The 25,583-nt window shown below is 42.5% G+C and overlaps 1 protein-coding gene across 1 annotated transcript in view; it reads left to right on the forward strand.

Annotated features, from left to right (window-relative positions):
* The window catches only part of LOC147014487 (uncharacterized), a 38,070-nt gene extending 13,133 nt beyond the window's left edge, over positions 1–24,937 (forward strand). The window contains exons 5-9 of the mRNA XM_085852475.1: positions 20,104–20,151; positions 20,598–20,657; positions 22,375–22,480; positions 22,636–22,738; positions 23,492–24,937. Of these exons, the coding sequence (XP_085708601.1) occupies positions 20,104–20,151; positions 20,598–20,657; positions 22,375–22,480; positions 22,636–22,738; positions 23,492–23,496 (322 nt within the window). The 3' untranslated portion in view covers positions 23,497–24,937. The remainder of the gene's footprint in view (positions 1–20,103; positions 20,152–20,597; positions 20,658–22,374; positions 22,481–22,635; positions 22,739–23,491) is intronic.
* Positions 24,938–25,583: the final 646 nt, after the last annotated feature.

Raw genomic sequence — 25,583 nt, forward strand, 5'->3', positions numbered from 1 at the left:
CAAAGATTGTTCACACCATTTTTAAAAATCGGGGTCTTAGGGTGTATATGGGGGGTTTCCCCCCAAAAGAGGTATTTGCTTTCTTCTCAGAAACTACATGCACAATTCCGATGAAACTTGACCACCGCCTTCATCACCCGGGATGTGTTAAAGTTTGTTTACGGCATGAAAAAAATGGGGTCCAAGGGATTCTATATAGCGGATGCCCCCCAAAAGATGTATTTGCTTTCTTCTCTGAAACCACACACACAATTTTGATGAAATTGACCACAACATTTATCACCCGTGATGTTCCAAAGTTTGTTCATGGCATGACAAAAAAAATCCATAGATATTTATTTTCTTCTCCATTACATATTTGGTGGGTCATCCATACCTCCCAGTGGTTCCCTTGTTATCTCGTCCAGCCGCTATTAGGTGAGCGCCAAGTGGTATTGCCCCATGTTTATTCTCTCAATGTTGGCAACTATGCATATAAGCCTTTGGGCTCAGGCCTCTGGTGACAGCCTATGACTCAGTGCAATTGGAATTATCCAAGCAATATAATCACAATGTATTATATATGCACATAAGCAGTCGGCATGTTTTTGCTTCATACATTTAACCTGGGTTATTTTTGTATTTCTGGGAGTAATCGAGGCAGCAGTCTGTTGGGATGTGTCAGAAGAACGTGTTGCACACTTGGAACAGCATCACCCGAAGGGCGGGTACTCTGCTAATAATAATCATAATAATAATAATAATCTAGACGATAAAAGTAATTTGTATATTTATATATGATTCAAAAACTAAAAATCCAAATCTGTCCATAACTCTGAGACATCGTAATACAATATATACAGATACTGTTGTGGCCAAAAATATTGGCACCCTTGCACTGTTTTTCAAGTAAGGCACCATTTCTTCCAGAAAATTGTTGGAATTTAAAAAATCTTTTGGTATCCACATATGTATATGGATTGCCGTGGAAAAAAAAAACAAAAAAAGCTGAAAAAATCACTAAATCTTATCTTATTCCACACAGAAATCCTAAAATGGTCCGGACAATATTATTGGCATCTTTAAGAAGTTGTTAGAAATAATTCGATTTCAAGCAGGTGATTCTCCTTCACTTTGGAATTGAACTCACCTGTGGCGAGTTGCAGGTGCCTGCAATATAAAAATCACTCATTCAACCAGTTTGAATGGAGAAAAGGAGTCAATCTGCTGTTTTGTTTCACTGGGTGTAACGCAATGAGCATGGAGAACAGAAAGAAAACCAGAGAATTGTCTGAGGAGGTCAGACACAAGATTGTAGCCTAGCATGGACAATCTCAAGGCTACAAGTCCATTTCCAGAGACCTTTATGTTCCTCTGTCCACCGTATGCAATGTTATCAGGAAGTTTAAGGCCCATGGCACTTCAGCCAACATACACAACAAGGCCGCAAGAGAAAACTTGATCAAAGACTGCAGCGAAGGATTGTTCGAATGGTGGAGAAAGCACCTCGATGAACTGCCAAACAGATTCAAGCTGACCTTCAGACACAAGGTATGACAGTTTCAACTTGCACCATCAGTTGCCAACTCAATGGTAGGAGACCCAGGAGGACCTCACTGTAGATAAAAGAGACATAAGAAAGTCCGACTGCAGTTTGCAAAAACACACCTGAACAAGCCAAAATCCTTCTGTGAGAATTTCCTTTGGACAGATGAGACCAAATTAGAGCTTTTTTGGTGAAGCACATCATGTCGATGTTTACAGAAAACAAAATGAAGCCTTCGAAGGAAATAACATCTTCCCTACAGTCAAACATGGAGGAGGTTCAGTGATGTTTTGTGGTTGCTGTGCTGCCTCTTGCACTGAGTGCCTCAAATGTGTGCATGAAATCAGAAGATTACCAAGGAATTTTGGAGCACAATGTTCAACCCAGTGTCGGAAAGCTGGATCTCTGTCAAAGGTCATGGGTATTGCAGCAGGACAATGACCCCAAACGCACTTCAAAAAGCACCCAGGAATGGTTCAAGACAAAATGCTGGACTGTTCTGAAGTGGCCAGCAATGAGTCCAGATATAAATCCCATTGAACACCTGTGGGGAGATCTGAAAACAGCAGATGGGAGAAGGTACCATTCAAATCTGGGAGAACTGGAGGACTTGGCACAAGAAGGGTGGGCCAAACTGCCAATAGAGAGGTTTAGGAACTCATACATGGCTATAGGAAGCACTTGACTGCAGTTATTTTGTCCAAATGCTGTGCTACCAAATATTAAATCAAGGGTGTCAATAATTTTGTCAATGTCATTTCTTTATATTTTCTTATTTTAAAAGGATATATTAAGTTCTGAATCAAAAACAAAGGTTCTGTAATGTTAACAGTGAAATAAAGAATTGGGGAGACCAAATACTTTGATCAATTTGAACTAATTTTTCGAGAAAATTTTGAGTCATTTGAAAGAAATGCAAGGGTGCCAATATTTTTGGCCACAACTGTATATATGGAAACATTTGGAGTGTGTCGAGCATTCCCCTGATCCCCATTGGACAGTCCTACACAAAAGCGTCACCTCCAACAAAGAGGCCTTGTCCCGGCGACTTTGTCACACAGACAAAGATTACATGGTCAACATCAGTTAAACATCAAATGGAGCCACTGATCTGGATTTCGGGCTTCTTTGCCCTCATCAGGACGGCATACCGATAAATATATAGATATTTATCAGAAGGCAAATCGACAAATCTGGCTCCTAATCACGTCTTTCTTAAGATCCACATGCATAATGCATTTAATTGCTTGAGGCATGACATTTTTTTTTGTCTGTAGTACTACAAAGGCACACCCCCAGCATCTATCCACTCATCTGGCAGGCTTCTGATTTGCTCGGCCTTCTGATTTTTTTTATGGCAACGAGTCCATTTCTTCAGCAACTGACATTCAACAGAGTGATCCCTTTGGGCCAGGTCTTTTTTTCAATGGGCATCAACCCAATAGCCAGGGGGGTTCAGTCAGAGCTCAATATATGGTACCTTGATGACTCATCGTTTTGGGATGAACCCATGAAAGTGCTGGCTGACCTCCATAATATCATTGCTCGGTTGACCGACATTGGCCTCGAGATCAATGGTGGCAAGTGTGAGCTGACCATCCTCAACCATGCATAGTTGGATGACTGTCAACTCACTGAGGCTATATTTAAGGCAGTGCTCCCTGATATTAAGATTGTTTTGATCAATGGCTCTTCTCTTCTTGGTGCTTTGATCTCCCCAAGGACTTTGCCAAAAGCTATTATCGAGAAGCACGACGACTTGATCCGAATGACTGGCCACCTGGAGCAAATTTATGCACATGAAGCATGTGTGCTGCTCAAAAACTGTTTCGCCCTGCCCAAGATCCTGTATAACTTGCATGCATCCACCTCTTACCTAAATGGTGCACAGCTAGGAGCATTTGACTGCATTGTTTGTGAAACTGTTAGTAAAATCTCAAATGTTGCTTTCAACAATCGTGCTTGGAAGCAAGCCACACTCCCAGTTAAGCAGGTAAGTCTGGGTTTCAGGAGGGCTGTTGACAATACCCTCCCTGGCTTCATCTCCTCACTGCTGGCAGTCTGCCCCTTAGTCGATGCTGTTCTGTCACACGAAAGCGGTTTGGCGCAAACAGGGGAGTTGACAGCGGTGGGGTTGTTTTGGAGTTCAGCCCATATCGGTGTTTGTGAACTCAAAGGCCTGTCCCGGCTTTGGTCAAAAAGCATCGGACATTAAGGTGGCAAGAGTGCCTTTTGTCAGCCTGATGAACAGTGTGGATCAGGTCACCAGAGCCCGTCTTTTGGCCACAGCCACCAAGGAAAGTAGGATGTGGCTTCATACAGTCCTTGTTCCCTCTTTTGGAACACAGCTTGACCCTGAGTCTCTATGGGTTACGGTTGCACTACGAGTTGGAGCATCAGTCTGTGAGCAGCATAAATGTCGATGCTGCATTATGATGGATACACTTGGACACCATGGTCTGTAATGCCGTTTCGGTGCCGGTCAACCTTTTAGACATTCAGCCTTAAAACAATGTGGTCAAGCGTGCCCTTCATGGGGCAGGGATATCATTTGTGCTGGAACCCCTCGGTGTAGACCTCAGTGAAAACACCTGCCCTAATGGCTTGACCGTCATTCCATACAAGAATGGGAAAAGTTAACTTGGGATTGCAGCTGTGTCAACACTTTCACCAAATCACATGTTTACATTCAGTCTTATTGGCTGGAGCAGCTGCCACCGATGCGAAAGTTCTGAAACGCCAGCCTCAGCCAAGCTTATTTATTCAAACCAATCACCATCGAAACAACCTGAGTGTATGGCCGATCCACGTCCAACATCATGAATGATATCGGTAGAAGGCTCGTTGTATCCACTGGTGATATAAGACAACTGGTCTGGTTGAAGCAGCGACTGAGCTTGGCCATCCAGCAGGGAAACGCCATCAGTGGTCTGGCTTTGACGCAGGAAGACCAAAACCACACATTCACACCATTTTAAAAGTCTCTTTTTTGGGGGGTGTGCAGAGATAAGTATTTTTCAAATAAAAAAATAAATATCTAATCTCTACCCATACAGAATCCTCTACATTAATTCCCTCCTCAATATCACCCCTTTCTCTTGATGCTATTTCAAGTCAATCGGATAGAAATTGAGGATTTTAGAAATTGCACTTAACTATTATTTTGTGTACCTTGTCGAGGCTCATATGAGAGCTAACACATAACGCATAACAAGGGTGGGGGGGGCATGAGACAAGAGGGGCATGAGAGGGAAAGACAAAACAGTGGGGAACAGAGACCTGAGGAAATCTGTGGAAGGGAGAGGGATGGGGTGAGGAACACAGGGTTTACAAGATGGACATTACAGGGACTTTCAGGAAGGAAAGCAGGGAATTTGAAGGAGGTGGGTTTGGAGTGGATTAACGGGGATGGAAAAGATCGAAGTTTTCGATGGGGGAAGATAAGAGGTGGTGGTGAACAGCTGTTTTGAAGACCTTGAAGGATGAAGAATGGGATTGAAGAGAGTGAGGGAGTTTATTCCAAAGGTGGGGAAAAGAGGAATGAAAGAGTGAAGGTGGGCAGTGATTCGTGATTTTGGTAGTTTTACCAGAAGGGGGTTGCTGGCGGACTTTGAACGCCCTTCAGAAATATGGTGGGGACATATCAAAAGTTGTAGACATTTGTCGTATTTTGACCTTTTAGCCTACGTTGACCTCAAAATAATTGGGGGTTGAATTCAGTGACCTCAAATGCAAATCCTCTTCAAATTTGAATTCAATCGAATGGAAATTGATGATTTTAAAAAAATTGACGGTTGTTGACCTTTAGCCTATGTTGACCTTTTGATCTTTTTATGTTACAAACAATAAAGTTCTTGCTTATGCCAAACTCTACCCAGTGGTGAAGTTTTGGGAAGATCAGTATGAAATTGTGACCTGAAGGCGATAAACATTAAAAAAACAGACAAACAAGCAAACAGAGAAGAAAGATATCGTGCATAGCACATCACTTGTGAAATCCATAAAACAAATTTGACCTTAAAAAATAATTGATGGCAGAATTCAATGAGAAAATATGCAAACCCTCTTCAAATTTCAAGTCAATCGGATGAAAATTGAAGATTTCTGAAATCTCACCTAAGTTGTTGACCTTTGGCCGATTTTCGCCTCAAAAATCATTGGTGGTTGAATGAAATGAACAAATATGCAACTCCTGTTCAAATTTCCTGTTAATCGGATGAAAATTGACAATTTTAGAAATCTGGCCGATCTTGACCTCAAAAATAATTGGTGGTTGAATTCACTGACCTGATGCCAATATACTTGAAAAATCTTCAATTTCGCAAGTAGCAAACAAGCTGACAGACAGACAGACAGACAGACAGACAGACAAACAGACAGGATGAAAATGTAACCCCTGTCCACCTCAGGTGGCAGAGGCAATAATAACAGTAATGATTATAAAAAATAATAACAATAATAATAATGCATTAGATGTCCATCACCATAGCTCAATATTTATGTACTTTTGCAGTTGTGGCTTTTCCCTGTAAGCAGATTCAACACAAAGCTGATTGGGTGAACAAGTAGCAGCATGCGATTTTAAACTTGCTATCCTCTCCACAGGAGGAATTAGCTTTCACAGCATTACACACAATAGCATTGCTCTGTGTCAGAATCTCGGCAAAAATATAAAGTTTAATCGTGAAGTCAATGAGTAGTTGATATCAGATAAAGGGATATGATACACACTGAATGGGTAAAATGCCCTTTTTGCTTCTCAGGGTTTCTTTGCACATTATTTTATCATGACCTGGATAATCATCCTTGTATCATGACTTGGATCATCATTCTTATATCATGATCCTGGTATCATGAAGTGGATCATGATCTTCGTATCATGACCTGGATAATTTAAATATAGACCGAGGAAAGGACAAACTTTCTGTGTGCATTTCACTTCATTTAACGTGACGTATAGGCAGGATTGTTGCATCATTAATTTGAATTTGTCTCTTTGTTAAAGATTTTTCTATTAAGACTTCAGTTTATAATATTTCTGAAATAATTAACTCCACCACTCAAGGTGGACAGAGGTTGTGTTTTCGCCACAGTTTTACTGTCTTTCTGTTTGTCTGGGAGCAGGATATCTCAAAAATTTATGAACGGATTTAGATGAAACATGTTGGACAAGTTGGGTGTGTGACAATAAATAATTGGTTCGATTTTGGTGAGGATCCAGATCTGGATACGAGAAATTTTTAAATTCCAAAGTGATTCTTCACAATTGAGCAAGGACCAAAAACAATATATATCGCGTGATAGTTTATATAGTTATGGACAGATTCAGACGAAACTTGGTAGAGAGGTTAGGTAGGTAACAATAATAAGTTGTTCGATTTTTGTTAAGTTACAGATGCAGTCACAGCCAATTGATGAGCTACAAAATGCAAATTGTTCAGCCTGGTGGAGGTGTGCACTCTATCGAGTGTTGTTCTAGTTTTTATATGGGACGAGAGAGGTACCCGTGCTATGCGTGTGTCGGAGCCCAAAATCTCAAAAAAAAAACAAGTAGATAGTATTCATATAATACATACCCTACACAGTCTTGAGAAGGACTTGGTGTGAGCCAACTCTTTTGTGTTTTTTAAGTTTTGTTCTTTTTTTCTTTGATCTAATATGGCTGCCAGACTATGTGACCAATGGGGTCATCTTTATCAAACCATATTTCCCATGGGTAGTTGATCAATTGGTTAAATTTTGCATTGATCGGTGAAACGGTTTATCTTACGAAGATTTTCAAAGATTTTCTTTTCGATCCAATATGGCTGCCAGACCACATGACACATGATGGTCATTTTAATGAAAATCCTGTTCAAATTTCAAGTCAATCAGATGAAAATTTAGGATTTCAGAAATTTGGCCGATGTTTACCTCATAAATAATTTGTGGTTGAATTAATTGAGATGATATGAAAATCCTGTTCAAATTTCAAGTTAATCGGATGAATATTGACAATTTTTGAAATTTTGGCTAATGTTGACCTCAAAATTAATTGGTCATTGTATTCAATGATAAAATGTGCAAATCCTATTCAAATTTCAAGTCATTCGGATGAAAATTCACAATTTTAGAAATGTGGCTTGTGTTGACATTTTATTATTATTATTTTTAATTTATTTTGTATGCACTGTCGAGGCTCGTATGAGGGCTAACACACAGAACGTACAACAAGGGGTGCAGGATACAAGAGGGGTGGGAGAGGGAAGGAAAAAACAGTGTGGAACAAAGACATGAGGAGATCTGTGGAAGGAAGAGGGATGGGGTGGGGGTACATAGGGTAAACAAGATGGACACTACAGGGACTTTCAGGTCCTTACACAACAGGGACTTTCAGGAAGAAAAGCAGGGAAGGAGGTGGGTTTGGGGTGGATTAGCGGGGGAAGAAAAGATCTTGGTTTTGGATGGAGAAAGATAAGATATGGTGGTGAACAGCTGTTTTGAAGACATGGAGGGAAGAGTGGGATTGAAGAGAGTGTGGGAGTTTGTTCAAAATGTGGAAAAAAGAGGAATGAAAGAGTGAAGGTGAGCAGTGATTCTTGATTTTGGTAGTTTTACCAGAAGGGGGTTGCTGGCAGACCTTGAGTGCCCTGCTGAAATATGGTGGTGGGGGGAGGGACATATCTCAGACAGAGCAGGGGGGGACAGGCCAGAGAGGAGATGGTAGGAGACAGAAAGACCACGAACCTGCCTGTGGTGATAGAGTGAGAGACCGAAAGACTCAGCCTCATCGCGGGAGATACCAACGATCATAAATCCTTGGTTTCCATAGTGTGAAGCCGAGAAAGGTGAGAGGTTGACCTCAAAAATAGTTGGTAGTTGAATTTAGTGATGTGGTTTGCAAATCCTGTTCAAATTTCAAGTCGATTGGTTGAAAATTAACAATTTAGAAATTTTGGCTTTGTTGACCTCAAAAATAGTTGGTGGTTGAATTTGTTGACCTGATATGAAAATTCTCTTCAAATTTCAAGTTAATCGGATGAAAATTGACAATTTTAGAAACTTGTCCAAAGTTGACCTTTTGACCTATGTTGACCTCAAAAATAGTTGGTGATTGAATTGAGTGACCAGATATGAAAATTCTCTTCAAATTTCAAGTCAATAGGATGAAAATTGAGGATTTTTTGTAAAATTGGTCTTTGTGGACCTTTGGCCTCTGTTGATCTCAGAAGGTTGACCGCTATATCACATTGTCATGTAACATGTGGTAAAGTTTCAATTTCCTCTGCTGAATGGTTTTCGATGTACAGCTCTTAACAAAATGCAGACCCGACATACGACGCACTCAATATGTACGTAAGCTACAGATTGAATAGCCTTGCTTTTTGCTTCACGAGCGCAGGGTAAAAATGTTTTGAGAAATTTTATGAAAAATCCCACCCACTTTCGGAAACCTGCTGGGACCCCAAAAGCTGCACAGAAAATATGGTGGGGCTGTCCCCAAAACTGTGGGAATAGTCCTGTGTAAAATCAATGTACCTTTAATTATGATGATGAAGCTGGTAACGATCACAATGGTTTACCGAACCAGCGAATGTTTCCACAAACGGTAAATGGTGAAACTGATAATGCTGAACCTGCAAATTATTTACATGCATAGAGAGAAAAGCTTCGTGCGGGTGGAAGCTCAAAATCATCATTGCATTGAGAAATTTATGAAACCTCCCACCCAACTTTGGACACCTGCTCGATCCTAAAAATGTTCCACAAAAAGTTTGGTGGGGCTAGTCCCAAAACTGAGGGAGTAGTTCGTGGATGGACAAACAGCAGACAGACAGACAGTCAATCCTCTGTCAAAGATGACAGGTTGGAATTATTTTATTAAAAATATTCAAGGAGACTGGAAGATATTTTTGTCACAAGGAAAAGCGTTATTTTATTTTAAAACATGACATGCACTGGATTTTCTTTATTTTCTGGGACGTTTTGTTTCAATGGCACTTCCTCGTGAGTGTGCCACAGTCTGAAGCCTCGGCCTAGCCTCAGGTGTGCTTATATCTTCTTTATTTATTCGACATTTTATGGACATCAATGAACACTCGTCTTACTCTGCGCACGTTAAACATCACGTGCGGCGAATTTCACCTCCCTAAACCTTGTATTTATTGTTATTTCGAAAAATGCTTCTGTACACTGCCCTTGAGGCTCGGTTTACAAGTCACCATCTACAATTCCAATAAAAAGAGATATAATTACCCTTTTATGGAAAATGTTTTAGGAGTTTTTTTTTTATCCTGAAAATAGATCGTAGTGAACACACACTCTTGTTAAAAGATTACCCATTAAAACCAAACTCATATGAAGGGGACAAACAAATACACAGTGTGTTTTATTGGAGAGAGAGAGACACAGAGACAGAGACAAAGAGACAGGTATTTCGATTTATTATTTTAAGCTTCCAGACTGATTATTCCATTGGGACCATACCCTGTGCTGAGCGTTGGTGCTGTTTAAGCAGTGTCCTTGGCTACTGGGCACAATCCTGGACGGGTCGCCACTCCGACACAGTATACCAGCAAGCTGGCACTCATTGTGCCAACCTCGGAAAGTTGACAGGCCGAGTTAACCGCACCTGGTATTTATTCAACAACTGAGTGGGATTTTTACTCAGGACCCAAGGATCCAAAGCCCACCACCCGAACCATTTAGCCAACACCAGGCATGTATTCTACAGTCGGTAGATTACATGAAAATTCTTTGAATTCATTGCATTTTACTTTTCTGAAGATAAATAATACCCTCCGCCACCAAAAGTGGACGCATGTTATGTTTTCACCCCTGTTTGTCTGTCTACCCGTCAGTTTAACTTTGAGCAGGATATCTCAAAAAGCTATGGACACACGAAACTTGGTGGATAGGTTGGGTAGGTAACAAGAACAAGCTCATTAGATTTTGGTTCAGGTCCGGATCCAGCTCCGGACTATCGGTGTGATACAAACGGTAACCTGTTCAGCCGGAGGTATATGCGCTCTACCGAGTGCCCTTCTAGTTTAGTAATGAAATTATTGCAAAGTTCTTGAACACCCAAACATATTGTGCTAACTAAGAGAAAGTAAATTTAAATTTTATACAGGTCGGGTTCCTCATGGCTCAGTACCCAGTGTGACCACTCCTTAGCTTTTTTCACAAGATCTTGGCTATTTGTTGTTCACCTTGGCATCTTGGTTTTCTATAGGTTTTCTTGGTGTATAGGTTTTCTATTGTCATCGCTTTTCCCAAAACCTTGTGAATTCTTGGCTTTTTTATTGGCTCACCCTTGGCATTGATGAAAATGAGGAGTGGTCACACTGTCAGTACCTCACATGTTTTTTTGGCATGGTGTTTACAGGCCATGGATGAGTACCACAGCTGTGGTTTTATTACAATTTATGATCACCTGTGTTCGATGGCAGGACTGTAAGCAACGTTTCTGACATACCTTCAGCCTCACCCTCCACCTCGTCTCCCCCACGATCCTCTTTTATAGGCCAGGAACCAGTTACTCAAAGTGGATGTCAGAGAAGGGAAGTCATCATTTAATAACACACAGTGACAGTTTGTAGATTCTCCAAACCCTGTCCTTATCTGATCTCGATGGCTTTTAACTCATGTTTTTAAACCATTAAATGGGTGAGCCCAATGTACAATCGTATCTATTAAACTGGTGGTTCTGCATAAGGTGAGTGAGTGTGCATGGTATGTTTGGGTGTGTCTCGTTTATGATGCTCACCGCATACTCAAGGCTTCAGGACATACAGTGCAAAGTGTTTGGCAAAGGATTTGCACAAACGTAAAAAATTTCAAACACCCGAGAGTAAACAAAACCAAAACGTTTGGAGATAATACTTACTTTGTTTCTTACTTTCTTAAAACAGTTCAATCACATATTCAAAATCACCAATTAAATTAACTCTTCTTCTTCTTCTTCTTCTTCTTCTTCTTCTTCTTCTTCTTCTTCTTCTTCTTCTTCTTCTTCTTCTTCTTCTTCTTCTTCTTCTTCTTCTTCTTCTTCTTCTTCTTCTTCTTCTTCTTCTTCTTCTTCTTAATTACATAATTCCCACCTTCTCATGGCCATGGAATGTTCTTTCATGAAATTTGGACCGAAGGTGATTTTGGAAGTAATTTTCATGAACTTTAGTCTGGACCAAGGTTGGACTGAAAGAGATTTTGGAAGGAATTTGTAATTTGTCCACGGTGCTTGCAACAACTCATGAAAGACACCATGAGATCTTCAACATTTACGAATACAGTAAAGGGTACCCCAAGTGTGGGCGCACAGGTCCTCCGGCTTAACTTTTCTCCGATTGAGGATGCATAAGTATATTCTTATTCCTTCATATGCAACATATATATATATATATATATATATATATATATATATATATATATAAATATATATATATATATATATATATATATATATATATATATATATATATATATATATATATATATATAACTGTGGGTAGTATCATAATTTAATTACTGGGCGTGCAGCTGTGTTGCTGATGCAGTGCCCTCCACACTGTAGATTGGAGTAGGAATTTGTAATTTTGACAAGATGCCAGCAATAACTCACTTCGTCTTCAGAAAAGACTCCATGGGATATTTATTGCCCACTAAATGCTAGCAGATGGGTCCACCAACTTAATGTGCATCCGAGAGAGAGGACAGACACTGATTCCTCGGCCTGTCTGCAAAACACCGGGATGACAGTTTATAGCTGGGTGGAGATTCAAACCGAGCCGAGACAGCTCGGAGGCAAGTGCGCACACCTCTCCACTATCCTGCCAACAAGTAGCAATTATTATTATTATTCTTACTCACGTTGTGGCTGTGTACCAAGTACGTCAGTATTGCAATGATCCCGTCTGTGTTTGTTACTTACGAAATCTAAAGATTTCGTAAGTATATTGATGACTTCCGTCATCTGTTTGTGTGTTTGTTTGTGTGTGTGTTTGTTTGTAGGCACGATAACTCGAGAACGGAAGACGCTACCAATGTTAAATTGCACCACGTGATTCAGGAGGGTGATGGCTAGTGCTGATTAGATTTTGGTCAAAATCGGTCAAAGGTCAAGGTCACAGTGAGATCAAATATTCTATTTTTTATGGTTTGGTACAGAATCATCGTAGAAACTTCTGGTTTGCGCCGCTACCTTCTCTAAAGAAAGCTTTTATTAGACAAGATCAGAGGTCAAGTGACGATTTCGTAACTACCAGTATATGACTGCTTGTTTGTCTGTTTGTCAGCAGAATAACTGGACAATGAGGACAACCAAAATCAGCAGATTTGGCCACAGAGCTTTATATTGAGAATGAACTGAGCTATTAGGAACTGACCTGTTTAAAATATATATCTCCTTTCTCTAAATTAGCGCAATATGTTTGTGTTGCAAGAACTGCACAATAATTTCATTATTAAACTAGAAGGGCACTCGGTGGAGCGCATACCTCCGCCACATAATGCCTGATCCATGAGAACATATGGGGCCCAATACATTTTTGAAATATCATGCTATACAGTACTATATGGCTTTTGACACGATCTCTTAATGGTGAAGAATCACTTTAAAATTCTAGTAGTCGGATCTGGATTCGGATCTTCACCAAAATCTAATCAGTTCGTCCGTCACACACTGAACCTGTCCACAAAATTTCATCCGGATCCGTCCACAACTTTTTGAGATATCCTGCACACAAACAGACAGACAGACAGACAGACAGAAAGGGGTGAAAACAACCTCCTTCACCTTTGGTGGTGGAGGTAAAAATATCATTTTTAAAAGCAACAAAAAAGTGCATTGGAGAATACAGAAAGTTTTTCTTTACCCTCGACCTGGATTTATGTTGGGATGGAATATGGAATCACCATTTCAATCGCGAGTGCAAATGACTAAGTTTACAGCCTGGAAGTCCCTGGACTCTTTGGCATCATCAAAATGATGGCATCCTTCTGGATGGAACATCCTTCTGCAAGAAAGTTTATGACTTTTTTGGATTTAAATGGGATAATTAGAATACGTTGTTTACATCAAGAAAGTACAATAACTGGCACATTATTCTCAATCATTAGAAAAACAAAACAACAATCTTAAGGAGAAACAGCATGAAAGCTTCGTTTTTATGATTGCCTCTCCACATCACCGTCATCGGGATGTTTAATAGCATGACAGGATGAACCAGAAGGAGATAATGCAGCTGTTGAGGAAAGAGTTCCAGGAGCCATTGATATAGGGAACCGATGAGATAATGGACCAGTGCGATGGAGATAGCAGATTTCAGACCAGACCATTCTGCCTCGCTGAACTGACACGCACGCCCACACCTTGGTGGTTCTCTGAAGACAGCCAATGCTTCACAAGGACATGATCAGAAGGGTAAAGAGGAGCAGATGAGGAGTAGGACAGGATTTAGGGAAAGTTTGACATGACTAAATCTACTAAGAATGACTGCCATTTGGAGAGATGAGTGGGAATAGAGACACTGGGTAAAGGTGACTATAAAGGGTAAAGGTGCAATATAGGGGTCTTCTTCTTCTTCTTCTTCTTCTTCTTCTTCTTCTTCTTCTTCTTCTTCTTCTTCTTCTTCTTCTTCTTCTTCTTCTTCTTCTTCTTCTTCTTCTTCTTCTTCTTCTTCTTCTTCTTCTTCTTCTTCTTCTTCTTCTTCTTCTTCTTCTTCTTCTTCTTCTTCTTCTTCTTCTTCTTCTTCTTCTTCTTCTTCTTCTTCTTCTTCTTCTTCTTCTTCTTCTTCTTCTTCTTCTTCTTCTTCTTCTTCTTCTTCTTCGCAGCTGTCATTTTGTTGTGGTGCAACTATGTTACTGATGCTGTGCCCCTATACTAGTACACTGGTACTCATTTTGCCAACCTCAGAAGGATAATAGGTTGAGTCAACCCCACCTGGTGTTAATTCAGTGGCTAATGGGGCTAATAGAAAGAGAACTGGAGTTGGAGACAGCAGAAGATGACGAAAGCAAGAGCCTCATAGATAGGCAATAAAGCTGGAGGGGAGATGGGGGGGTGGGGGGAGAAGGGAAGATGGGGGGAGGGGATGGGTGGATATCATACCCAGAAACAAAAGGTTGTTCTAGTGAGAACAATGGATGGAATAAGAGAACGTTGATTGAAGTACACGAACCACCATGGGAAACGAGGAGAAGCCACAGTGATTAGCATATACTCTGTTGAATGTTCTGTTGAGTCCATTAATTTTAGCTGACCTGGAACATAGTTCAGGTGAGTTTATGGGATGGTGTGTCATCCGTCCGTAAACACTTGCAACTTCTTCTCCAAAATTTCTGATGGGATTGTGACCAAACTTGGCTAAAATGTTAATTTGGTGTGGAAGAGCAAATGTTGGTTCATGGCATCCTCCTTATCCGTCTATAAGTAGGTCATCGTAAGGTTTAAAGTCCCAAAAGTACTTTAATTTCGAGAAAATATGGCTGCCATTTTGGATTGCAAGAAAAACCTTCAACAATCTTGTTCTCTCAAACTACTTAACTGATCAATGCAAAATTTTAAATTTGTGATCAACTACCCAAGGGAAATCGAGTTTAGCAAAGACGTCATCAGTCACGTGGTATGGCAACCATATTGGATTGGAAGAAAACCTTTAAAATCCATCTTCTCTGAAACCGCTTAAACAATCAATGTGAAACTTAAAATATATGATCGAATACCTAATGGACGTTTTATTAAAAGAAGCTGATCGGAAACATAATATGGCCACCAGTGATGTGAACACAGAAAGTGGGCAATATCTTGAAAAATATGAATTATAGACACTTTGGAATTGCATCTTATCAAATAGGGCAAATTTTGACACAAGTAATGGCATCATCATTCCGGAAGTGGGCAATATCTCAAAAACTCAGGCTCATAGACAGCAGGGAGTTGCACAACTGTGAACATAGTGTCAATATTATCTGACATAAAATGTGGATTCTAAATTCACTTCTTATTTTTACCTTTATCCATCACTCCACTTCTTGACAACCAGCCAGGTGAGCTACAGGACCATTAGGCCTCTGTTTTCTCTCTGTCTGCCGTCACAGAACAACACTCGCCTCCGTGATAAAGAATACTTTTCCATGTTGCAGAGAGACATGAAGCTAAAAATACTGCATGTGGTCCAAGGCAGCCAGAGAGAGGCAGTAGTTGTGGGGAAGGTAGCTATGAACATGTTCCGCAAAACAACCAGTAGGACACGACCTGGGTCTGTCACAGCGGAGGAAGGAACAGCCTGGGAGGGAGACTGATCAGTCGAGAACATCCTTTGTGACAAAGGTCAGGTTAGGTATGGGAGCATGTGCCAGAACAGTGCGTCGCTGCGTCCACTTTCCGCCGGTACTCCAGGGGCCTCCGTCTGGCCATCCCCCAGGCAGATGCCAGGCCCATCCCCAACTCCTTGAGATGATGGTCAACCTGATGCAACCACGAGGAACGTGGTCGGCCCACTGGCCTCCTCCACTCATGAGACTCCCTCAGTGAGAGAATCTGGTGAGCAGGATCAGCGTCAGGAAAACGAGCCACATGTCCATACAGCCGCAACTGACGCTCACGGACTATGCAGGTAACAAATCTCATCCCAGTCTCTCTCAGCAACCGCTCGTTGGACACAAAATCCGACCAGCGATAGTCAAGGATTCTCCGAAGAGACCTGGTACCAAAGGAATTAAGTCTCCTTCTCAGATCCTTGGTCAGAGTCCAAGTCTCGCATCCATAGAGCAAGACTGGAAGTACCAAGGATCTGAAGACTCAGACTTTCGTCCTCCCGCACAGGTAGCGGCAGCGCCACACCCCATGATCCAGTGAATCCATGACTCCCCAGGCCCTATCCAGACGTCTATTGACCTCTGACTCACAGCCAGCAGAGACATGAATATCACTGCCAAGGTAAGTGAATCTCTCCACGACCTCAACATCCTCACCACAAACAGACACAGACAGGACAGCAGCATCCAAGATGTCACCAAAAGCCTGGATCTTAGTTTTGACCCAAGAAACCTGTAATCCCAGCGGCTCTGACTCCTCATTCAGCACCTTGAGGGCCCCCAAAAGGATATTAAAGTCTCCGCAAAGATGACTGCATCATCTGCAAAATCAAGGTCCGAGATCTTGACATTCCCAAATGATGCACCGCAGCTTGATCTCTCCGACATCCTCCCTAAAATCCAGTCCATACAAGTGCTGAAAAGTGTGGGGGCCAGTACACACCCCTGACGAACTCCAGTAACAACTGGAAATAAGTCAGAGATGGTACCACCACACTTCACAGCACTCTCAGTACCAGAGTAGAGTTCAGACATCAGATCGATCAGTTTTGGTGGCACCCCACGAAGACCAAGAATCATCCAGAGGACATCCCGATTCACTGAATCAAACGCTTTACAGAGATCAACCTAAGCTGCAAGCAGCCCCTGCCGAAACTCTCATCTGCGTTCGGTGAGGACACGAAGAGCAAGGATATGGTCAATCGTTGACCTCTTTGGTGTAAAGCCTGACTGCTCTGGACGCTGGTGCTCAAGCAGATGGTGGTGAACCCTATCAAGAATTATCCGAGCAAAGACCTTGCCCAGAACTGAGAGCAGCCTCACCCCTCGGTCATTGTTGCAGTCTTGGCGATCACCCTTCCCTTTCCAGAGAGGAACAACAAGCCCCTCTTCCAATTAGTTGGGATGATGCCTGTGTTCCAGGCAGAGCACAAAACTGCATGCAACGACACGAGTGCAGCATTTCCACCAGCCTTGAGAAGTTCAGTATGGATGCCACAGATCTCTGGAGCTTTGCCCCGTTTCAACCGGTTCACCGCAGCCCGTGTTTCCACAAGCGAAGGTGGACCACAGTTGATTTGAGGGTCAGCAACAGGGATTGTCACACCCTTGACGTCCAAGTCGACAGCTGAGGCATCAGCCTGGTAAAACCGCTCAAAGTAACCGGCCCAGCGGGCCTTCACTTCAGACTCCTCTGTCAAGAGCCTACCAATCTCTGCTCGAACTGCAGTGCTCCGATGGATGGGCTTGGATGAACGCAATGCGCAAATTCCCCTGCAAGCGGGACGAGAATCACCTGTCCACAGGTGATGCTCTACCCCCTCACAGATTCCTCGCACATAGGCCTCCTTGTCCACCCTCAGTGCGCGTACAGTTTTACGCCTCAGCTCCCTGAACAGCTCAGCTCTGCCATTCAGCCTGGCCCTGCAACTCTGGTCAATGGTATCCAGTGTCCCTTGAGAGACAAAATTCTTATTTGCCCTGCGGTGAGCTCCAAGGCATCCACTGGCAACATCAAGGACGGCGGTCTTGAAGGCACTCCACGACTCTTCAGGACCCCCCAAAGCACCCAGACCCCCCAAGTGTCCACTCAGCCCGTTCGCAAACTCCTCAGCTACTCTCTCATCCCTGAGTTTGCCAACATCCAGCATAGGCTGGGATGGTACCATTCTCCAGGATTTAAGGTGCAGCTTTAGAGTTGCTACAACAAGCCTGTGGTCAGTATTGAGGAACTGAGCACTCCGGTAGACCCTGCAGTTCTGGATCGTCCTCCAACGACCATCAATGAGGACATGGTCAATCTCCTTTGCCACACTGCCAGCGTTGGAATACCAAGTCCAGTGATGAGCTTGTGGGGGCTGAAACTATGAACCAGCCACCCTAAGTCCATGACTTCTTTCAAAGTCAAGGAACTTTGTGCTATTCTGGTTCATAGTTCCTGACCCATGGGGACCAACACACACCTCATAACCGTCCCTATCATTTCCAGTCGATGAATTGAAATCCTCCAAGACTAGAAGTGTATCTCGTCTGGGGCACTGATCAACCACAGACTCGAGCGTGGCGTAGAATGCATCCTTCACGGTGAGATCACTCGCCTCAGTCGGAGCATAAACAGAGACCAGGGAAATGACACCTAAGGAGTGACGAATCCTTAATCTCATAATGCGCTCTTTGACCGGTGTTACCTCAATTATCATTGGGGTCAGCTTATTGGACACAGCTACAGCAACTCCTTGGGTATGGTAACCATCAGAGCGACCAGACCAATAGTAGGTGTAACCACCCACCATTATCTCGCCGCAATCCGGTCTCCGAACCTCAGAGAGTGCTGTAATCCCGATGTCCAAACACTTGAGCTCAGATGATAACAGAGACAGGTGATCATCCTCTCTTAGGGATAGGACATTCCAGGCACCCACCCGAAGGGACCGCCTCAGGTTAACCCAAGGAGACCACCGTCTGGTGGACGACACCTCAGCACAACTCCGACACACTCTCCCGCAATCTGACCCAGGAAAGTTACCCCGTGGTTTCCCTCCTATCATTAAGGATTGGGGGTCCTGAAGGCTTTGCCCCAATCCCGTCATCCGGTGAGCTGCCCTGCGAAGGGAAGCCGCACAGGAGGTACTCCCACGGAGTGGGTTTTCAGATTTTTTTGCGTTTTTGTGTGTTGCGGAATGAAGGGTTTTACGGTGGCTGGAGTGCAAATCCTGCCACCAACCTCCTAATAAGAAGTAACCCAACTGCAGGAGGATGTCCGCAGACACAGTTAGGCACTAGATATGGATGGCCGTTGGCTCACAAGGAGCTCCTCCGCCCTTTGACAGGTTTTGTTTTTAATCCTGCTGGGTGTCCCTATCCAAACACCCTCCTCATCAAAAAACCTGGTGGGGGAGACGGTTTAGTCACCGACAACCCGACCATGGAACAGGTTAGTACAGGTTTACATGGTACCTGTCGCAGGTCACAGATCTAACCTGACCTGACAACAAAGGTAGCTCTCATGTTGTAACTGCAAAAGTTGTAAGTTGTAAATTTTATTGAAATTCACCCCACACAAGTTTGAAAGCCATTAAATGCGTCGGGCTAAAATGATTCTAAAGGATTAATCGTCGACTCTTCAAACGAATAAAATGGCAGCTCATGTATCATTCACTGTCATCCACGTCTTCATCTGCCTCATGTATGGGGAAAAGGAACAGTTTCAAAGTTTCCTGTTTGTGCCATTTTTTTGGGTTTCTCTTTCCCTCTGAACATTGTACTGATTGCCTATTAAGTTATTTCATATCTCAGGGAGAGACAGAGACAGAGACAGAAAGATGTTATCAGAGTAAGAAAATGGAGAATTTGAAGGGTGTGGCATCCTTGGCTTGAAATCTGACTCCAGTGAAATAATGCGCACTTGTGATGCTCTGCATTGGAACCGCACCCTGGGTGTAAATTCAGTGTGTGGGATCGAGTGAAGGATAGTGTTGGTGTTCTGTTGGGTTTGCATCTCATTTCAAGAGGAATCGTTACAGAATGAGTTTTTTCAAGTGGGAAAGACAGAATCTGAAACCGATCCCGAAGCCTGATGATAATCGGGAGTGAGTGAGAGTGAGAGTGAGTGAGTGAGTGAGTTGCTGGTTGTTATCCCCATATGTGGGTTTAAAAAGATGTAACGGAGCCGTGTGTGTGTGTGTGTGTGTGTGTGTGTGTGTGTGTGTGTGTGTGTGTGTGTGTGTGTGTGTGTGTGTGTGTGTGTGTGTGTCCGTCCTTTTTCTAAATGGCTGTGTTTCCCACAGGTATTCTGATAGGACTGATGGATCAAGCATGACCCAGAAAACTACGAGGTAAGAAGAATGAATGATAATAATCTTCTTGTTTGATTAGACAAAGTCTCATCGTTGATTGTTTTGTCCATGAGGGGTTATAAATGACTCTATGTTAGACAAACAATGCAGTATAATGAGGAGGACATTTTTCTTAACTAACCAGGTTCACGAAACCATTTGGTCCACGTAAATTAAGTGGAATGTAACCAGGGTATCAGCACACATCGATCACATTCACAAATTCGAACAGAATAGACAGCCGGCTTAAAGCCATAGCTGTGAAAGAGGTGACTTAAAGCCACGAGTGAGCAATTTGCAAACGGAGTCTAATATAAGGGAAGCCGCAATTGAAAGGTGATAGTCATAAAGGTAACCAGCGAGCAGGTAACACGTTGAGTTACATGAGCTGCGAGGGTCGGTATCCATTACACCGTACCTTACAACATCACGGACTTGTGTTGCAGAACCCAGACTGAGTCCTGGAGCAGCACCAAGAAGGATACCTCAAGCAATCAAGCCCTCTGGTATGTGGAGTAGTTGAATTATCGAGATAATGTCAAGACTCGGTTAATCTGTTATCGTGTTACCATCTGAATGGTTCGTGACATGGGGACCCCGGGCCCAAATCGCATGTACATTGTGTGTTTGTCCATTGTCTACTGTGGACACCCAGTTTAACTTGGATCCCTCGGATGCACGTTAAACTGGGTGTCTCGTCTGCCAGCATTAGTTTGTGGCATTAAAGGTTCCTTCACGAAGAGTGAGCAAGTTATCCACCCTAATTAAATTACAAAACCCTTGTCAAACCTACAGGTACATGACAAGAAAAAACATAAACACCTCCTTCCTTCCTTCCTTTCATATAAGTGCTGCCTCATCAGGTTGAAGATTACTGCATACTTATAGTTTTGAAAATACTTAATTCGAAAGTAAAGTGACGAGCAGTGAATGGAGCTTCCTAGAAGGCTCAGCTTGGGCCACTGAGGTCTTCCGGCCTTCTGAAGTCTATGAAGTCCCGGCTGAACACAATACCTTACCTGCTTAGTGGTCCACGAGTTGATGGTGCCTTCAATTTGAAGATTTGCTTTTTGAATCGTTCAAGGCAACGCTCTGATTTCAGATGAGCTTTATGCATGTTAACCAGCTCACTATGGGTGAGATCAACTGGTAATCCAAAGGGATGAAGACAAATCAGGTGACTTGTTTTGAGATAACGATATAGCCTGATGGGTCAGGGATGAAAGTTGGTCGTCACTGTGATATGTTTCTGGGTTAAGTTTCGGTTCATCCAAGAGAGAGAAAAGTTGGATGTGCAGGAGAAAACGTTTGGGTTCCTGCCGGTCGTGACTCGTTTACATTCCATTTGTGGGATGGGGAGTTGAAGCTGAGCATGACAAAACGAGCAAACGATGACTATAAATATATTCCTAAACCGAGCCCTTCCCTGCCAGGCCCAACCGAGCCCTGCCCTCTCCACACTGGTGTACGTTTTCCAAATACCAGTTTAACAAAGCCATAATGACTATTGTAGCAGAACAGGTAAAACAGGTGCTCTGTATTGATAGACTCGAGGCAGTTAAAAAAAATTTTTTTTTAATTAATTTGAGCCAAGAACATTGTAACTCATGAACTCTGAACTTTCTGTTAGACAGTGTTTCGCAATTTCAGAATATCATCATCTCAGCCCAATCAGGAGTGGAGTGGTTTTGAAATTCAATGATCTTGAAAGTGGAGCAAACTTGTTTTGGATGGTCTCTCAAGAGTTTGAACACCTTGTTCCGAACGCTATCATTGATTTGTTTCATTTATTTCATTCACACTCTCACCTGTCTTCCATTGTTCTGTTTTCATTAGCACAGCCGTTTCGATTTTCACCTCATTTTACATCGGTGGATCTCCTTGAGGCTGCAATTCCCCGATATTTGTGCAAAGTTTTTGAAACCCATTTTGCTTGCTGACGAGGGGATTGCATCCGAAACGTCACAACCAGTTATTAATTTAATAGTAATTAATTAATTGATTAATTAATTAAAACCAGTAATTAATTTAAGCTTGTATTTTTTAATCCCAAGGGCCTGTTTTATAATACTGTAATAGTTGTGGATGATGACAATGGCTGATGCATATTTTGCTTTTTCTTTCCTTGGGCTTTCATTCGTGTTATTCCATAATCCACATCCCGCTTGGTACAGTGTGTGTGAGACCGTTCTCCATGGCCGTGCTTCCATTGTGCCCTCGCAGGTCCAATGCATGGCATCACTGCACCCGCTGCAACCACGCGCTGGGGAAGAAAGATTGCTTCATCCTGGACCACATGAAGCAGTACTTCCACAAGGACTGCTTCAACGTACGTACCTTGATCGCTCGGAAAGGTGCCTTGGTTTGTGCTGAACCACAAGGCTTGTGCAGTGCACCGCCAATGAGACAATGGTGGATACAAGCACGATTTATAAACGGAATCAGTTGGGATTTCTTGCACTCATGCTCCGTGTTTTGCCACAGTGCGGCATATGCGACACTCCTCTCGGAAACAAGGGTGAAGGTGACCGTCTCAGTGTGATCAACAAGCAGGTGTGCTGCGACCGCTGCTCCCAGAAACAAAAACGTGAGTCTTTGTTGTCATTACAATTCATTCGAGCTCGCAGGGTTGCCTAACTGTATGCACACACTCCTGAGGTGTCTAACCTGGATTTGAATCCCGACCTAGCCATAAACTGTCATCCATGTGTTTCACAATCAGGGCTAGGTATCGATGTGTGTGTGCCGTCCTTCGGATGGACGTTAAACTGGGCAACCCATCTGCCAGCATTGGTTGGTGGACTTTAAAGATCCTAAGACGTAGTTCACGAAGAGTCGGCGAGCTATCTCCACCAACCTGAACAAATTACAAATTCCTATTGTAACCTACACAGGGCATTGCATCAGCGGCACAGCTGCACCTCCAGCAAATGATGTCACCTGCAGCCATATGCGCTGGGGTTAAAGAGGGTAGGGGAGGGGTGTAAGGTGGCAGACATCATTGTTGGAGCAATGATAGCGATATAGAGATAGAAATGTGTGGAAACAATTTTTGTATCTTTGACTTGAAATGTTTGTATTTTTCCTTGTGATGCACTTTTAACTACAAATCCTGACGAGTTCATTTTGTTTTGTTCATTGCTATTTCCTATCGTTTGTAAGCTCTTCGAGTACATTTTGTCTTACTTTGTTATTGTTGGGTCATGATAAGACATCACCTTCAGTTTAACGAAACGTCGGCTTGGTTGGAGTGTGTTTTTAATGGTGGAGGGAAGTTTTAACTCCCCTTTGGGATGAAAACAGGGAATGTGGTCAACATGTCACCTTGATCATCCTGCAGGTTAAATGATCAACGAAGCTGCTGACCCGGCACTGCCCGCCATGGTCTGTGGACGTTTGGAGGAATCCTGTCGAACAATCGGATCTCATTCATCCCGGTCCACAGATGGAGAGACCATAAGAAAATGGTGTGGATGCAGGGTCTACCGTTGATCTCATAAACAGTTTTGTATTCTAATGTAGGGATTTGGCTCGTAAGTTGAGGTGGAGGGAATATCAAATTGATTCAGCTTATCAGCAGCAGGTAACTCGCAGATGCCCTTTCGCACTGTCAGCAAACTCGTGCCACACCTTGCCAAGGTGAGCCCCACCCTGTGCGAGGAGATTCGTGACGTCACAGTAAATTCCGTAGCGTTTGATGTGATCAAAGCCCATTTTTGGCTGGTGATGTGATTTCAGCTGCTTTGAAGAAGCTTCACACGTTGTCCCAATTTATACATACCATCGTTTCTGGCCATGGTGAAACTTCCGAAAGAAGCTGAGAGAATTTTATAAACGAAAAATCATTAAAACGAACAAGATAATTTTTGTAAACAATTGGTTTATTTCTGTTGAACACACCGCGTTTTATGGCTTCTTTGACGTGGTGTAAATTCCATTGAATTTACTGTCGAACTTGTCCTCGAGGCAATCAAGATGATGCCTCTGGGTAAGATGCAGATAAAATGACGTAATAACAAACCATACATTTTTACAGATGGGATAGAACAAGGAACGCGAGAATAAGAGAACGAAGACGATGTTTATAAAATCACTAAATGCTCGTTTGATCTTTCATTCGTTTATAATGATTTCCGATTTTGGGGAAGTTCTCGCATGGCCGTCTTAATCATCTTAGAACATATGCTCTTTGAAATCCTCCAAAGCCTTTTAAAATCGACGACCTAAAAGTTACTCAAACGGTGACGTATGGCTCTGAGATCACAAATCTCCACTTCACGTGTAGTGGGACTCTGCTAGGCTGGGCATTGTGCACAGTTTTCTTGCAGTGGGGAAAGAGCAAGAGCCTCTCCAATCAATTATACAAAGGACAAAGAAGGCAGTTCTTGCCAAAAACACAATTTCTCAGTCTCAGGTGCAAGAAATACTTTGTTTATTGTTAAATAAATTTGACACAATTAAAGCATTCAAGGTCTTGTGTTTCGAGTTAATGCAATTAACCTGCTACATGTTATAACTGTTTGTCTTAAGGGGGGTGAATTATTTTGCTCAATTGAGAATTGCATGTCTGAGCTGTGGCTCGGAAAGTTAAATGGTCGAGACGTGTGAGTCTGTTCGGTCGGGTTGCAGGGATTGTGTGGGTGGTGACAAGCTTCCATTCATATATTTATGTTTTAATATCATAGATTCGGGTATGTGCTCATACATTAGACATTATACTGCTTTGATATTTTACCTTCATGTGAAACTTTATGTCTGGAAATAAAATCTCCTGCACTGAAGCACACCATTTGTATCTGTCATTATTTATGGCTTTTGGAGGAGGTTCAAACACCCCAGGAACAAAACTAAAACATAATACAGCATCATTACAGGACACAATATGAACAAACAAAAAGACAGCAAGCCAGAAAAAGTATCAGCCTTGCAAAAAAATTCAAAAACACTGCAAATAGAAGATGTCACACATGAAAACGAAACAGCAACAAATACAGCCTCAATGGTTGCAAAAACAAAAAAGGACAAATTAAAATATAAAATGAAATATCAACAGATATTCACCGACAACTGGGAGAATGATAAAAGAGCAGAGGTATAAAAAAACAGAGTTGGACAGATGGCATAGACAAAGAAGGCTCATTGGAATGGCTAAGAGGTTAGCTCAACTGGGATGGATAACAAATTATAATAAACTCAGAGAGTACCCGCCCAACAGGTGATCTTGTTCTCAGCACGTAACATGTTATTCTGACGCATACCTTTATTTGGGCAGTGTATAGGCAACTGACAGCCCTGTATAGGAAAAAACAAAATAACCAGGATAACGTGCATGAAGCAAAAACATACCGAGTGCTTATAATTCGAAACACCTCACTGCACTGGAAAACATGGAGACAGGAATACTGCACTGTAAATAGTGGAGACTTGTAATA

The sequence above is a fragment of the Eptatretus burgeri genome, chromosome 13, assembly GCF_056783735.1.
Source record: "Eptatretus burgeri isolate ZD-2024b chromosome 13, Ebu_testis_v1, whole genome shotgun sequence".
NCBI classification, from domain to species: domain Eukaryota; kingdom Metazoa; phylum Chordata; class Myxini; order Myxiniformes; family Myxinidae; genus Eptatretus; species Eptatretus burgeri.